General features: G+C 38.3%; 1 protein-coding gene across 1 annotated transcript in view; it reads right to left on the bottom strand.

Annotated features, from left to right (window-relative positions):
• Positions 1-13,881, bottom strand: part of AXDND1 (axonemal dynein light chain domain containing 1) — a 78,981-nt gene that overhangs the window by 55,119 nt on the left and 9,981 nt on the right. The window contains exons 7-11 of the mRNA XM_027565459.1: positions 13,137-13,193; positions 8,851-8,953; positions 7,495-7,616; positions 3,175-3,315; positions 2,391-2,495 (exon numbers count right to left, since the gene is read on the bottom strand). Of these exons, the coding sequence (XP_027421260.1) occupies positions 2,391-2,495; positions 3,175-3,315; positions 7,495-7,616; positions 8,851-8,953; positions 13,137-13,193 (528 nt within the window). The remainder of the gene's footprint in view (positions 1-2,390; positions 2,496-3,174; positions 3,316-7,494; positions 7,617-8,850; positions 8,954-13,136; positions 13,194-13,881) is intronic.

The following is a 13,881-nucleotide window of genomic DNA, read 5'->3' as shown; positions in this document are numbered from 1 at the left end:
TTCCTTCTGTATTTAAGAAAGCAAGGTCATCAGCTCAGAAAGAGAATAGAGAGGTAGTACCAGAGATCAGAGGATAAAAGACAGAGTATAAGGTAGTTATTTACTAAGATAACAAGGATGACTCAGCTACAGAAAACAGTAGTACATTCAGCGGACAAAAGATGATCAAGGTACCCCTCATTCTAGCAAGCGATAAAACAGATTACAAGTCAGAAAGTTATTTTTGAATTTATATTTTGTATAAATTTGTGTTTTTCTTGACATTTAGAAAATACGGTCACTCTTTAACATGTTAAAAAAAAAGCAAAAGATAATGCTGGATTAAAAGGCACAGAGAATAAGATACAATGTGTGGTACTAGCTTGGGTACTGGTTTGGACAACCCAATGTAAAATTAATTTCAGGAATAATTAAGAACGTTCAAATAAGAATTGGGTGGGGACTTTTCTGGTGGTCCGGGGGTTAAGACTTCATGCTTTAAATGCAGGAGTCCCAGGTTCAATCCCTGCTCAGGGAACTAAGATCTCACATGCCACACAGTGCAGCCGAATAAATAAAGTTTAAAAAAAAAAAAACAGGTATGGATTATTGACTGAAAAAACAGGCTAATAGTATGTACAATACAATTTTGGTTTAAACAATGCACATATGCCCATATACATAGAAAAATAGATCCATAAGAATATACACTAAGGTATTTACAGTAGTAATCTATAGGGAGTGAAATTGTGATTTTTTTAAAATTTATGTTTGATTGTCTGTATTTATTGATTTTCTTAAAAGGCACACGTACTGTTTCTATGATAATATTTTAAATCAACTAAATAAGAAATTAAAATGCAATCAGATGTATCTTTTGATACATACCCAAGAGCTTCCTAGTAATCAGAACTCTAACAGAAAGTGAAATAGAATAGAAGTTAGAAAACTACAGCCTGTGGGTCAAACCTGGCCCATCGCTTGTTTTAGTATACCCCATGAGTTAAGAACTTTACTTTAAAAATTTTTTATGTATTTGATTTACTTTTTAACAGTTTTCAGTGGTTAAAAAACAATAGAATAATATTCTGTAGTAAATGGAAATGTTATAAATTCAGATTTCAGTGTCAGTAAATAAAATTTTATCGGAACACTGTGATGTTCTGGTATTGTCCACTACAATGGCACACATTTACAAAGGCAGAGTTGTATTAGAAACTGTATCTCACCATCTGGCCCTTTACAGAAAAAGTCAGCTAAGCCCCTGAAATAGAATAACAACATTAGGACCTCAGTAGAGTCACTAACATCTAAAAGAGAACTAGACGCACATTACTAACTACTAACTTGGAAAATGCAAACAAAAACTGGATACATTTTCATATTTATAAGACTATAAAAGATATGTGCAAAAGGGAAATCTCATACACTGATTAGAGGATACACTGGTACAACTACCTTGGGGAGTATCTGGTAACACCTAGCCAGATCCGGTCCCATCACTTCATGGGAAATAGATGGGGAAACCATGGAAACAGTGGCAGACTTTATTTTGGGGGGCTCCAAAATCACTGCAGATGGTGACTGCAGCCATGAAATTAAAAGACGCTTACTCCTTGGAAGGAAAGTTATGACCAACCTAGATAGCATATTCAAAAGCAGAGACATTACTTTGCCAACAAAGGTCCGTCTAGTCAAGGCTATGGTTTTTCCAGTGGTCATGTATGGATGTGAGAGTTGGACTGTGAAGAAAGCTGAGCACCGAAGAATTGATGCTTTTGAACTGTGGTGTTGGAGAACTCTTGAGAGTCCCTTGGACTGCAAGGAGATCCAACCAGTCCATCCTAAAGGAGATCAGTCCTGGGTGTTCTTTGGAAGGACTGATGCTAAAGCTGAAACTCCAATACTTTGGCCACCTCATGCGAAGAGTTGACTCATTGGAAAAGACCCTGATGCTGGGAGGGATTGGGGGCAAGAGGAGAAGGGGACAACAGAGGATGAGATGGCTGGATGGCATCACTGACTCAATGCACACGAATTTGGGTGAACTCCAGGAGTTGGTGATGGACAGGGAGGCCTGGTGTGCTGCGATTCACGCAGGGGTCGCAGAGTCTCAGACATGACTGAGTGACTGAACTGAACTGAACTGAGCAAGACAAGGCTAGAATATGCCATGACCCATAATTCCACTTCTAGGTTTTACATCCCTGGAAAACTTTCATACAAGGAGACACAAGATGTGTATTACAACAGTATGTGAAAGAGTTAACATATACAGTGAGCTTTATGTATATTAACTCCTTCAGGAACTGCCGTAATTTTAAAAACCTTCAAATTCTTCTAAAAAATTTTATTTCTTGAAAGAAGGCGTGAAGCAAATATGACATAATGGCTAACATTTGGTAACTCACCTGGCATTCTTTTCAGCATCTAAAAGAGCTTGTGCCAAATCTCTGTGGGCCTTCTCTGCTTCCTTTGTTAATTTTATATCATGTGCCCGAACCAGACACAGTTCCCTGAAATAGAGCAAGCCAATTTTACGGTCATAGCTGAAGATTTTGAAAAAGTTTCTGCCTAGGAAATCAGATTTATACTCAGGAATCTTCTCAGTTATCATGTCTATATCTCTTCCCAGTTTTTCTACCCTATAAACCAAGGCAAGAAATCTAGTGTTCATTCAAGTGAACTCTAACCAGGTTTAGCCATGGAATCAGACAGGCTAGAAGAGGCAGAAAGAAGATGTGGAGAGCTCTCTAGAATGGAGTGAAGGCAGCCAAGGCCTTAAGGCTTGCTCTATCCTACCCTCTGGCATGTCTATTCTATTGTTTTCACTCCTGCCACTAACATCTTGCCACAAGGTTAGCCGATCACAAAATGTGATAGCTATTATACATACTGCTTATTCTCTTCGGGATTTGAACTTTAATATCCATAATCATGGCACTGCTCTGTAAACCAGATTAAGATAAGCATCTCTATTTTGGAAGGAAGAACAAGAGTCTTTTCCCTATCAAATACATACACACAGAGCCCTAGTTTTGTGTTAACCTATGTAACCCATGTCTCTACATCTCTATCTAGGCCTTTCTGTTGCAAAAAATGAAATGAGAGTAAGAGAGTCCTTTACTCATTCTACTTTCCCTGGGTATCTTTTACTCTCTTTAGAGACAAAGCTTTGATAAGCACAGCTGTTACCTGGTCAGTTCCTCAATAACATTCTTAAAATTGTACAATTCTTCTAAAATGCGCTGGTCCATCACTCGCTGAGTTACCATGTCTTTGTAGAAGTCAATCATCTGCCGGGCAATTTGGTCAAGCATTTGTACGTACCGCTCTCTGCGTGAGAAAAAGGAAAACAAGACATCAGGCAGAAAGGAAAAGGAGCCAGAAAATATGTGAGATAGAAAAATAATTTTAAGGAAAGAAATAGTGAACAGACACTCATAAAAGCTATGTGCGAAGAACAAGCTAGAAAAAGAACTAGGCTGTGAATTCTTGCCATGCTCCTGAATGAATTTTGAATGCCGAGTGAATGAACTATGGAACATAATGTCTGAGATGTAAAACAAAATAACGACTTCTTTTATTTCTTCTTCTAATTTAGAAACTCTATGAGGATAAAAATTACGTCTTACATATTTATTCATTTACAACATCTGACAGTATCTTGAATACAGTGGGACTTTTATAAATTAAATTCATGAATAAAACCACTTTTCTCAAATTGACCAAAATGTTAAAGGACACCAACTGTAAGTCCCTAAGTACAGTAAGTAATTTCTCTTGCTTCTGAACAACATCAAACAAAATATTTGGAAATGATTCTAGATGATAAACTATGAATACCATAACTGAGAAGTCTTCATTTATTTTAAGTGATCTAGGTATTATATTCTAAACACTGAGACCCCAGGATTATAATATCTTTGAGTTGGAATAATCATTTAGTTGAATCTCTCACCCCCTGACAAAAAGAATTATCTACCCCTTGCTTACACACTTAAAGTGACAGGGAGTTCATCAGCTCAGTGTGCAGCTCATTCATTGGGAAGCATCAATTTTTAAAACACTTTTTTTAGGATTTTCCCTCATGGCGATATAGGAACAACACACTCTGAAGGGCTTTTCCATTAAAACACAACTACAGGATGAACCTAGAGCCTATTATACAGAATGAAGTAAGTTAGAAAGAGAAAGAGAAATACCATATATTAACGTATACATATGGAATCTGAAAGACAGTACCAACAATCCTACGTGCAGGGCAGAAAAGGAGATGCAGACATAAAGAACAGACTTTTGGACACAGTAAGAGAAGGAGTGGAGAATGCAATGGCACCCCACTCCAGTACTCTTGCCTGGAAAATCCCATGGATGGAGGAGCCTGGTGGGCTGCAGTCCATGGGGTCGCTAAGAGTCGGGCACAACTGAGTGACTTCACTTTCACTTTTCACTTTCATGCGTTGGAGAAGGAAATGGCAACCCACTCCAGTGTTCTTGCCTGGAGAATCCCAGGGACAGGGAAGCCTGGTGGGCTGCGGTCTATGGGGTCGCACAGAGTCGGACACGACTGAAGCGACTTAGCAGCAGCAGGAGTAGCAGCAGGAGAAGGAGAGGATGGGACGATTTGAGAGAATAGCACTGAAACATATGCATTACCATATGTAAAACAGACAGGCAGTGAGAGTTTGATGTATGACACAAGGAACCCAAAGCCGTGCTCTGAGACAACCTGGAGCGATGGGGTGAGGAGGGAGGGGGAGGAGGGTTCAGGAGGGAGGGGTTACATGTGTGCCTATGGCTGATTTACGCTGATGTACGGCAGATGCCACCACAATATTGTAAAGTAATTATCCTCCAATTAAAATAAATTAATTATTTACAAAACACACACACAATTATATCCATGATAAAGCATACTTTCTGAAGTATTACTTCACTCGCAGAAAGAAACACAAGCCTCTAGAAATAGAAAAAAAAAAAAAAAAAAACACAACAGCAACAAACTAAATACAGTAAGCTAACAATGGAGTGGGAAGTGTAACCAGTAAAAATTATTCACTAGGAAAACGCAAGATTAGAGGTAGCCCAGTACAAGTGCTAATGTTGGGCCCCAGAGACCAAGCCTTGGGCTTTCTTCAAAGCAGGCAACCTGGGAGTAGGAGGAAGCTAGGATTCCAGAAGAGAAAAAATGCAAATCATCTCTCCAGGAAGCATCCATCATTTACATCCTAAGGATTTCATGGTTAAGATTAGCCAAATTAAGCAAGCAAAGATTGGAAAACACTTATGCAATTAAACCATCATGAATGAGACTCAGAAGAAACAAAATGGCAAATAGATAATGAACTGATTCATGATATACATGCTGAAGTATCTAAGGGAAATACACTGATGTCTGCCTTTTACTTTTAAGTACACAAAATTGGTGGATAAATACCAGGATGGCTAGATGGACAGATAAGCGATAAAGCAAGAAAAGTATATTAATGGCAGAATCTAGATGTATGTGTGCTCACAGTAAAATTCTTTCCATTTTTATGTGTATATTTGAAAATTCCCATAAAATCCTGGAAAAAATAACAACCGGAAAAAAAGTCAGGTGCCTGCATGCAGAGATAAACATAGATAGTGTCAACCAAAAATAATTACTGTGGTAACCCTATTTCTGTGAGTCTTACTCAGCTTATAACCAATCTGTCAGTTATTCTTCCCCTTATAAAAAACAGCTATTATGAACCTCTGTTTCATATGAAACCCTCCTGCTACAGCAACAGGCCTGAGTTGCATGAAAAGACACACACACAAGCTGATCAGAAAGACATAAAGCAGGAAACTAGTGACAAAGAAACGGACAAGCAAACAGCTAGGGGCTGATACAGAGTATTTCTGGGGCATTCGACGTGTTACCATTTGCTGGGGATATCTATTGGATCCTCCCCAAATCTTGTGAAACAGGGAGGACTCTGTAAGATACCAGCCTGAGGACAACAGATGTCTTCCTCATTGAAGGTGAGCCCTAGCTCTTCAAAAAAAAACTCCTACCACAACAGAAGAGCGTACATTAGATGACGCTGAACCGATAAAGTGTTTCACTATTCCTCAAACACATCATGAATGTTTCCAGCAATCATCCTGAAACCTCATTGTTTATCCCCACCTACTTTGTATTCTTAACTCCAACTCTACCCTATTCTAAATGCTTAGCTTTGAAGCCCTGTGTGCTGTGTTTATTTGCTCAGCGTGTCCGACTCTTTGCAACCCCATGGACTGTTGCTCCTCTGTCCATGGGGATTCTCCCGGCAAGAATACTGGAGTGGGTTGCCATTCCCTTCTCCAGGGGACTGTCCCAGTCCAGGGATTGAACCCAGGTCTCCCACACTGCAGGATTCTTTACCCTCTGAGCCACCAGGGAAGCCCATTTCAAGCCCTATTCTGATCCTATTGCTGGCACTTGGAAGTTAGTATTTTTGTCTCCCTAGTGTCTGACTCAATTTTTGTTAAACAATTCTGGCTTTGATTTCCCTATCTCTTTCTGTCTAGACTTCCTGGAACAGGGCCCCACCCTATTTTGGCCTGTAAAAGCTAACTCCTAAAATCAGCTGGAAGAGTTCCACTCACATCAATCTCTCACTAAAGAAACTTTGGATACACAGTCATCTAGTTCCTCTCCAATTGATTCCTCATCTGTCCTTCCTGACTTTGTTCTTAGAGTGACAACTCAGCCTTCATTTGTCCCAATCCTCATTCTGATTTGGCATTCTGCAGCTCTTGATGGTGTTCCAACTACTTACTCCTTAGTATTCTAATCTCGATCAGTCTCCTATTAATGGCTTTGCTTCTAGTTAATGAGTACTGTCAGAGAGGCACACTCTGTTTCCACAAAGCAGACAGTGGACAAATAGGGCAAACGTATACTGTTAATTTCCATTCAGGAGATACAGATAATCAGAGAGATCTAATCATTTGCCTATGGTTCCAGGGCAAGTAAGCTGCAGATATGTAATCAGAACCCAGCATTCCACTATTCCTTTCAGCTTTTGGAAAGCACTATAGTCATAAGAAGAAGAATTATAGTACTTATAGTATTTATAACCATAATCTATAATAATCATTTGTGTTGAGCACCTACTTACTTCTGTGCTCTCATTTAAACCTCACCACAATTCTATGAAGCATCTTAATGCCTGACCCATAGTAGACACTCAGTAAATAGCATTCACAAGTGAACAAAAAGACAAATGAAAATTTTCACATAGCTATTATCCTCATTTACAGATAAGAAAACTAAGGTACAGATCTTTACCAAGGTCATACACCTAGATGATGATTTAAAACCAGACTGCTCTGTCTTCAGAATCTATCTTTTTCTACTTTTTCACATTTCATTCCCAATCCTAAAAGAGGAGGTGTCAAACATCCCAACAGAAATCAACTTAAAGAAGTTCTCAGATAATATACTTTTACTCTACAAAATTCAGGAGGAAACTGGGATACTCCAGTGACAACTCGAACCTGATTTTGGACAGTAGCTCTCCTCTATCTGCACAGTCCACACTGACTTGTCGAATCAGTTCATGAAATACTGTGTTATAAATGGTCTGTTCCTTCTTTAGTATATGAAGCAGTTTGTGCATCTGGCAAAAGATTAGTAAGACAATCAGTATTTATTAGAGTCTTGCCAGTAAAAGACATCTTAGGGGGTAAGCACTCTGAAGTTCTAGTGTAAGTTTTTGAAATACCTAGATTAATTTGTTCACTTACATTTTTCTTTATAAATATATATAAAAATGATACGTTAATAAAGTGTCTAATCATGTACCTCTTTATATGATGCACTGACAAAGTCACAATATTACTACTATGTTATACCTGCCAAAAATACAAAGCCTGAATTAAATAATTACACATCAGACAAACCAAAATTGAGGAACATTCTGTAGATATCAAAGTTAAGAAAACCAGAGAACAGTTTCAGGAACATGACAACTAAAAGTCCTGTGTGACCCGGGATTCTGAAATAGAGGGGGAAATAGCTATAAAAGCCATTACAGGTACAATTAATAAAATTTGAAACTTGAAAATGACCTGTATTAGATAACATTATCATACCAACATTAAATTTCCTGATTTTGATAACTATATTATAGATATGTAAGAGAATGTCCTTATTCATAGGAAACATACCCTAAAATGTTTGGTGATAAAGATGCATGAAGTTGCCAGCTTACTCTAAAATGGTTCAGGAAAAAACCCATACACATAGAGGATGTTTAGAGAAAGAGAAAGAGAATGATAAAGCAAACAGGGCACAAGGTAAACCATTAATGAATCTGGGTGAAGATTACATTGGAGTGCCTTATACTGAACTTGTCTACAAATTTCAAATTCTATAAAAATAAAACTTTACAAAACAGAAGAGAAATAGCCCCATAAAGAAAAAAAATCTATATCTATGTAAGACTGAAAAAGCTCTTTCATTAGGTGCAAAATAAAAGTACAAGTGGTAAGAAAGCATGGCTTAATTGGCGTGTTTTTTAATGGAACATAAAATAAGGGTTTTATAATCAATGGTGCCTTATATTCGGTTAAAATGCAATAACAATAATAAACAATTATACAGTGTTTACCACATGTCAAGCACTGTCCTAAGCACTTTACATTCATCATGTCATTTAATCTCCACAACAACCTTATGAGGTAAATATTATTATCTGTAATTTACAGATGAGGAAATCAAGGCACAAATACATTAAATGACCTGCCCAAGGTCACCAGCTAATAAATGGCAGGGTCAGGATTCCAATCCAAGCATTTCACCTCCAGAGCAAATGCTCTTAACCACTAGTTTTCACTGATGTTTGCAATTACCTTGGTTGGCCCTGTATATTCCTGATTTTCCACACCAGCCCTCTCTAGCATAGTGTCCATCACATCATTCAGTTGGACTACTTCTATTCTTTTATTAGGTTTCCTAAAAGATTAAGAGGGCAGATTTATATAATGAATGTTACAAAAGGTCATGCTCAAAAGGCAAAAGGAACATAATATGTATGAATAAAATGTACATACTATGGAATATTAATGGCATTTTAAAGCATTATACCTGTATGTACTAATCTTGTGGGATATCAATAATACAGTAAAGCAAAATACAAAAACAAAACAAAAAAACAAAAACCAAAATAATACAAATAGTATGATCCTCTTTTTCATAAAAGAAAATAATGTTCTGTTCTCCTCCCTCAAAAAAAATTTTATATACCTACTGTGTAAGATTATAACACAGAAAAATGTAGAGTGATAAACATCATGCTGTTACTATTGGCTACAAGTTGTTAATACTGGCTAACAAGGTGTTAATACCAGATACTTCACAATCAAAAAGAAAATGATAGATAGGATAGATGCCTCCAATGTGGGAGACCTGGGTTCGATCCCTGGGTCAGGAAGATCCCCTGGAGAAGGAAATGGTAATGTACTCCAGTATTCTTGCCTGGAGAATACCATGGACAGAGAAGCCTGGTAGGCTATAGTCCACGGGGTTGCAAAGAGTCAGACACGACTGAGCGACTTCACCTTCACCTTCACAAGGTGTTAATACTGGCTAGAAGTTGAACGGTTCTATGAAGACCTACAAGACCTTTTAGAACTAACATCCAAAAAAGATGTCCTTTTCATTATAGGGGACTGGAATGCAAAAGTAGCAAGTCAAGAAACACCTGGAGTAACAGGCAAATTTGGCCTTGGAATACGGAATGAAGCAGGGCAAAGACTAATAGAGTTTTGCCAAGAAAATGCACTGGTCATAACAAATACCCTCTTCCAACAACACAAGAGAAGACTCTACACATGGACATCACCAGATGGTCAACACCGAAATCAGATTGATTATATTCTTTGCAGCCAAAGATGGAGAAGCTCTATACAGTCAGCAAAAACAAGACCGGGAACTGACTGTGGCTCAGATCATGAACTCCTTATTGCCAAATTCAGACTTACTGAAGAAAGTAGGGAAAACCACTAGACCATTCAGATATGACTTAAATCAAATCCCTTATGATTATACAGTGGAACTGAGAAATAGATTTAAGGGCCTAGATCTGATAGATAGAGTGCCTGATGAACTATGGACTGAGGTTCGTGACATTGTACAGGAGACAGGGATCAAGACCATCCTCATGGAAAAGAAATGCAAAAAAGCAAAATGGCTGTTTGGGGAGGCCTTACAAATAGCTGTGAAAAGAAGAGAAGTGAAAAGTAAAGGAGAAAAGGAAAGATATAAGCATCTGAATGCAGAGTTCCAAAGAATAGCAAGAAGAGATAAGAAAGCCTTCCTCAGTGATCGATGCAAAGAAATAGAGGAAAACAACAGAATGCGAAAGACTAGAGATCTCTTCAAGAAAATTAGAGATACCAAGGGAACATTTCATACAAAGATGGGCTAGATAAAGGACAGAAATGGTATGGACCTAACAGAAGCAGAAGATATTAAGAAGAGGTGGCAAGAATACACAGAAGAACTGTACAAAAAAGATTTTCACGACCCAGATAATCACGATGGTGTGATCACTGACCTAGAGCCAGACATCCTGGAATATGAAGTCAAGTGGGCCTTAGAAAAAGCATCACTACGAATAAAGCTAGTGGAGGTGATGGAATTCCAGTAGAGCTATTCCAAATCCTGAAAGATGATGCTGTGAAAGTGCTGCACTCAATATGCCAGCAAATTTGGAAAACTCAGCAGTGGCCACAGGACTGGAAAAGGTCATTTTTCATTCCAATCCCAAAGAAAGGCAATGCCAAAGAATGCTCAAACTACCGCACAATTGCACTCATCTCACATGTTAGTAAAGTAATGCTCAAAATTCTCCAAGCCAGGCTTCAGCAATACATGAACCGTGAACTTCCTGATGTTCAAGCTGGTTTTAGAAAAGGCAGAGGAACCAGAGATCAAATTGCCAACATCCGCTGGATCATGGAAAAAGCAAGAGAGTTCCAGAAAAACATCTATTTCTGCTTTATTGACTATGCCAAAGCCTTTGACTGTGTGGATCACAATAAACTGTGGAAAATTCTTCAAGAGATGGGAATACCAGACCACCTGACCTGCCTCTTGAGAAACCTATATGCAGGTCAGGAAGCAACAGTTAGAACTGGACATGGAACAACAGAAACTGGTTCCAAATAGGAAAAGGAGTTCATCAAGGCTGTATATTGTCACCCTGCTTATTTAATTTATACACAGAGTACATCATGAGAAACGCCGGACTGGAAGAAGCACAAGCTGGAATCAAGATTGCCGGGAGAAATCTCAATAACCTCAGATATGCAGATGACACCACCCTTATGGCAGAAAGTGAAGAAGAACTAAAAAGCCTCTTGATGAAAGTGAAAGTGGAGAGTGAAAAAGTTGGCTTAAAGCTCAACATTCAGAAAACGAAGATCATGGCATCCGGTCCCATCACTTCATGGGAAATAGATGGGGAAAACAGTGGAAACAGTGGCAGACTTTATTTTTTGGGGCTCCAAAATCACTGCAGATGGTGACTGCAGCCATGAAATTAAAAGACGCTTACTCCTTGGAAGGAAAGTTATGACCAACCTAGATAGAATATTCAAAAGCAGAGACATTACTTTGCCAACAAAGGTCTGTCTCGTCAAGGCTATGGTTTTTCCAGTAGTCATGTATGGATGTTAGAGTTGGACTATGAAGAAGGCTGAGCACCAAAGAATTGATGCTTTTGAATTGTGGTGTTGGAGAAGACTCTTGAGAGTCCCTTGGACTGCAAGGAGATCCAACCAGTCCATTCTAAAGGAGATCAGCCCTAGGGTTTCTTTGGAAGGAATGATGCTAAAGCTGAAACTCCAGTACTTTGGCCACCTCATGCAAAGAGTTGAGTCATTGGAAAAGACTGATGCTGGGAGGGATTGGGGGCAGGAGGAGAAGGGGACGACAGAGGATGAGATGGCTGGATGGCATCACTGACTCGATGGACATGAGTCTGAGTGAACTCTGGGAGTTGGTGATGGACAGGGAGGCCTGGTGTGCTGTGATTCATGAGGTCGCAAAGAGTCGGACATGACTGAGTGACTGAACTGAACTGAACAAGGTGTTAATACCAGATACTTCACAATCAAAAAGAAAATGATAGGATAGATAGATACACAAAGATAGATAAGAAAAAAAAGCCTACAGCAAAACAGAGAAATACTAATAGTTAAACGTAGAATATAAAGGTATTTTATATATATTCAGTAATCCCACTTAAAAGACTTGAAACCAAGATCTCAAAGAGAGGGACTTCCTGGTGGCCCAGTGAACCCACAGTTCCACTGCATGGGGCACAGGTCTGATTCCCAGTCAAGGACCTCAGATCCTGCCTGCTGCAAAGCGGGGCCCCCTACCCCCAAAAAAGGATCTCGGTGAGAGATTAGCACTCCATGTTCATTGAAGCTCTATTCACAATAGCCAAGAAGTGGAAACAGCCTAAACGTCCATCAATGAATGAATGAAGAAGAAGTATACACACACATGCAGGAATATTATTCAGCCTTAAAAAAAAAGAAAACACTGTACTCTGCAACAACATGAATGTACCAAGAGGACATCATGCTAAGTGAAATAAGCCAGTCACAGAAGAACAAGCAGGGCTTGATTCCATTCACGTGAAATGGACAAACTCATAGAATCAGAGAGTTTAACAGCAGTCTGCAAGGGCTGTGGGGAGAAGGAAATGACAAGTTGCTAATCAAGGCCGTAATACTTCAATAATGCAAGGTTCTAGAGCTTTGCTGTATAACACTGGGCCTATAATTAACAACACTGTATTTCACCCTTACAATTTTATTAAGAGGGTAGATCTCATATTAAATATTCTTCCCATAATAAAATTTAAAAACAGGAACAAAAAAAACATTTAAAATGGTAGTTTTTAAAAAAGTGTTTTCTAGCACTTTGATGTTATTATAAATATGTAAAGAATCAATATGCAGTTGGACAAAGAAAGCACTGAATAAATGACAGAAATGTAGGTAATCATTGTCTTGGGTTTCTATGATAATTTTATTATTTTTGTGTAATAAACTACCAATAAAAAGGAAAAAATATATAGTTATTCTTTCTTAGAAACATTCTCAAAATAAACTGTACTTACATGGATGGGAAGAGCAATAGCCTATTTTCGCTGTCTGTGAGGAGAGTAGTATATTTGCTGCAATAAATAAGACAGGTAAATGCTTGGCCTATTTATCACATAACAAAACATGAAAAACTTTAGATCTCACAGAATTGAGAAGCTTGGGGACAATCAGAAAGGTCCATTGTTTTACACACAAGATCATACTTAAATGGCCTTAGACATCTACAGACACAGATATAATGATACTTAGATTTAAAACAGTTAAGTAAAAGAGCATTAATCACATTTTCCAATATATCACAATACAAAAATTTCTTTGATTCATTAAAAAAAAAATGACCTATCAAAGGTGGAAGAATGTTCTAAGAATACCGAAGTCAACAAAGTTAAGTGACTAAACAGGTTACAAAATTAATAAGAACTAGAGATGAAACCAAACCCAGTTTTCCTGATGCCCAACACACACATTTGTCGCCTGGAAGTACGTGCCTATACCTAAGTGGGTATCACAATGAGAACCACATGGCAATTCTTCAAATTTATTACTATTTATGTATCTTTTTTCTTCCTCCAGTTGAAAAACATTTACTTTGTTTCTGCCCCCTACTGGAACACAGTTGGTTAATAAGGTCCATTTTCAGAATTTAGATTCGTAAAAAATATTCAGGGACTATAAAGGCTCAAAATAGTTTCAAAAGTGAGTGTGTGAGAGGGACTAGAAGCAATGGTACCCTGGGAGCAATGAGCATGCCTAGCACCC

The sequence above is a fragment of the Bos indicus x Bos taurus genome, chromosome 16, assembly GCF_003369695.1.
Source record: "Bos indicus x Bos taurus breed Angus x Brahman F1 hybrid chromosome 16, Bos_hybrid_MaternalHap_v2.0, whole genome shotgun sequence".
Lineage (NCBI taxonomy): Eukaryota > Metazoa > Chordata > Mammalia > Artiodactyla > Bovidae > Bos > Bos indicus x Bos taurus.
Note: the sequence above shows the minus strand (reverse complement) of the source record. Positions and strands in the feature narration are given on the sequence as shown.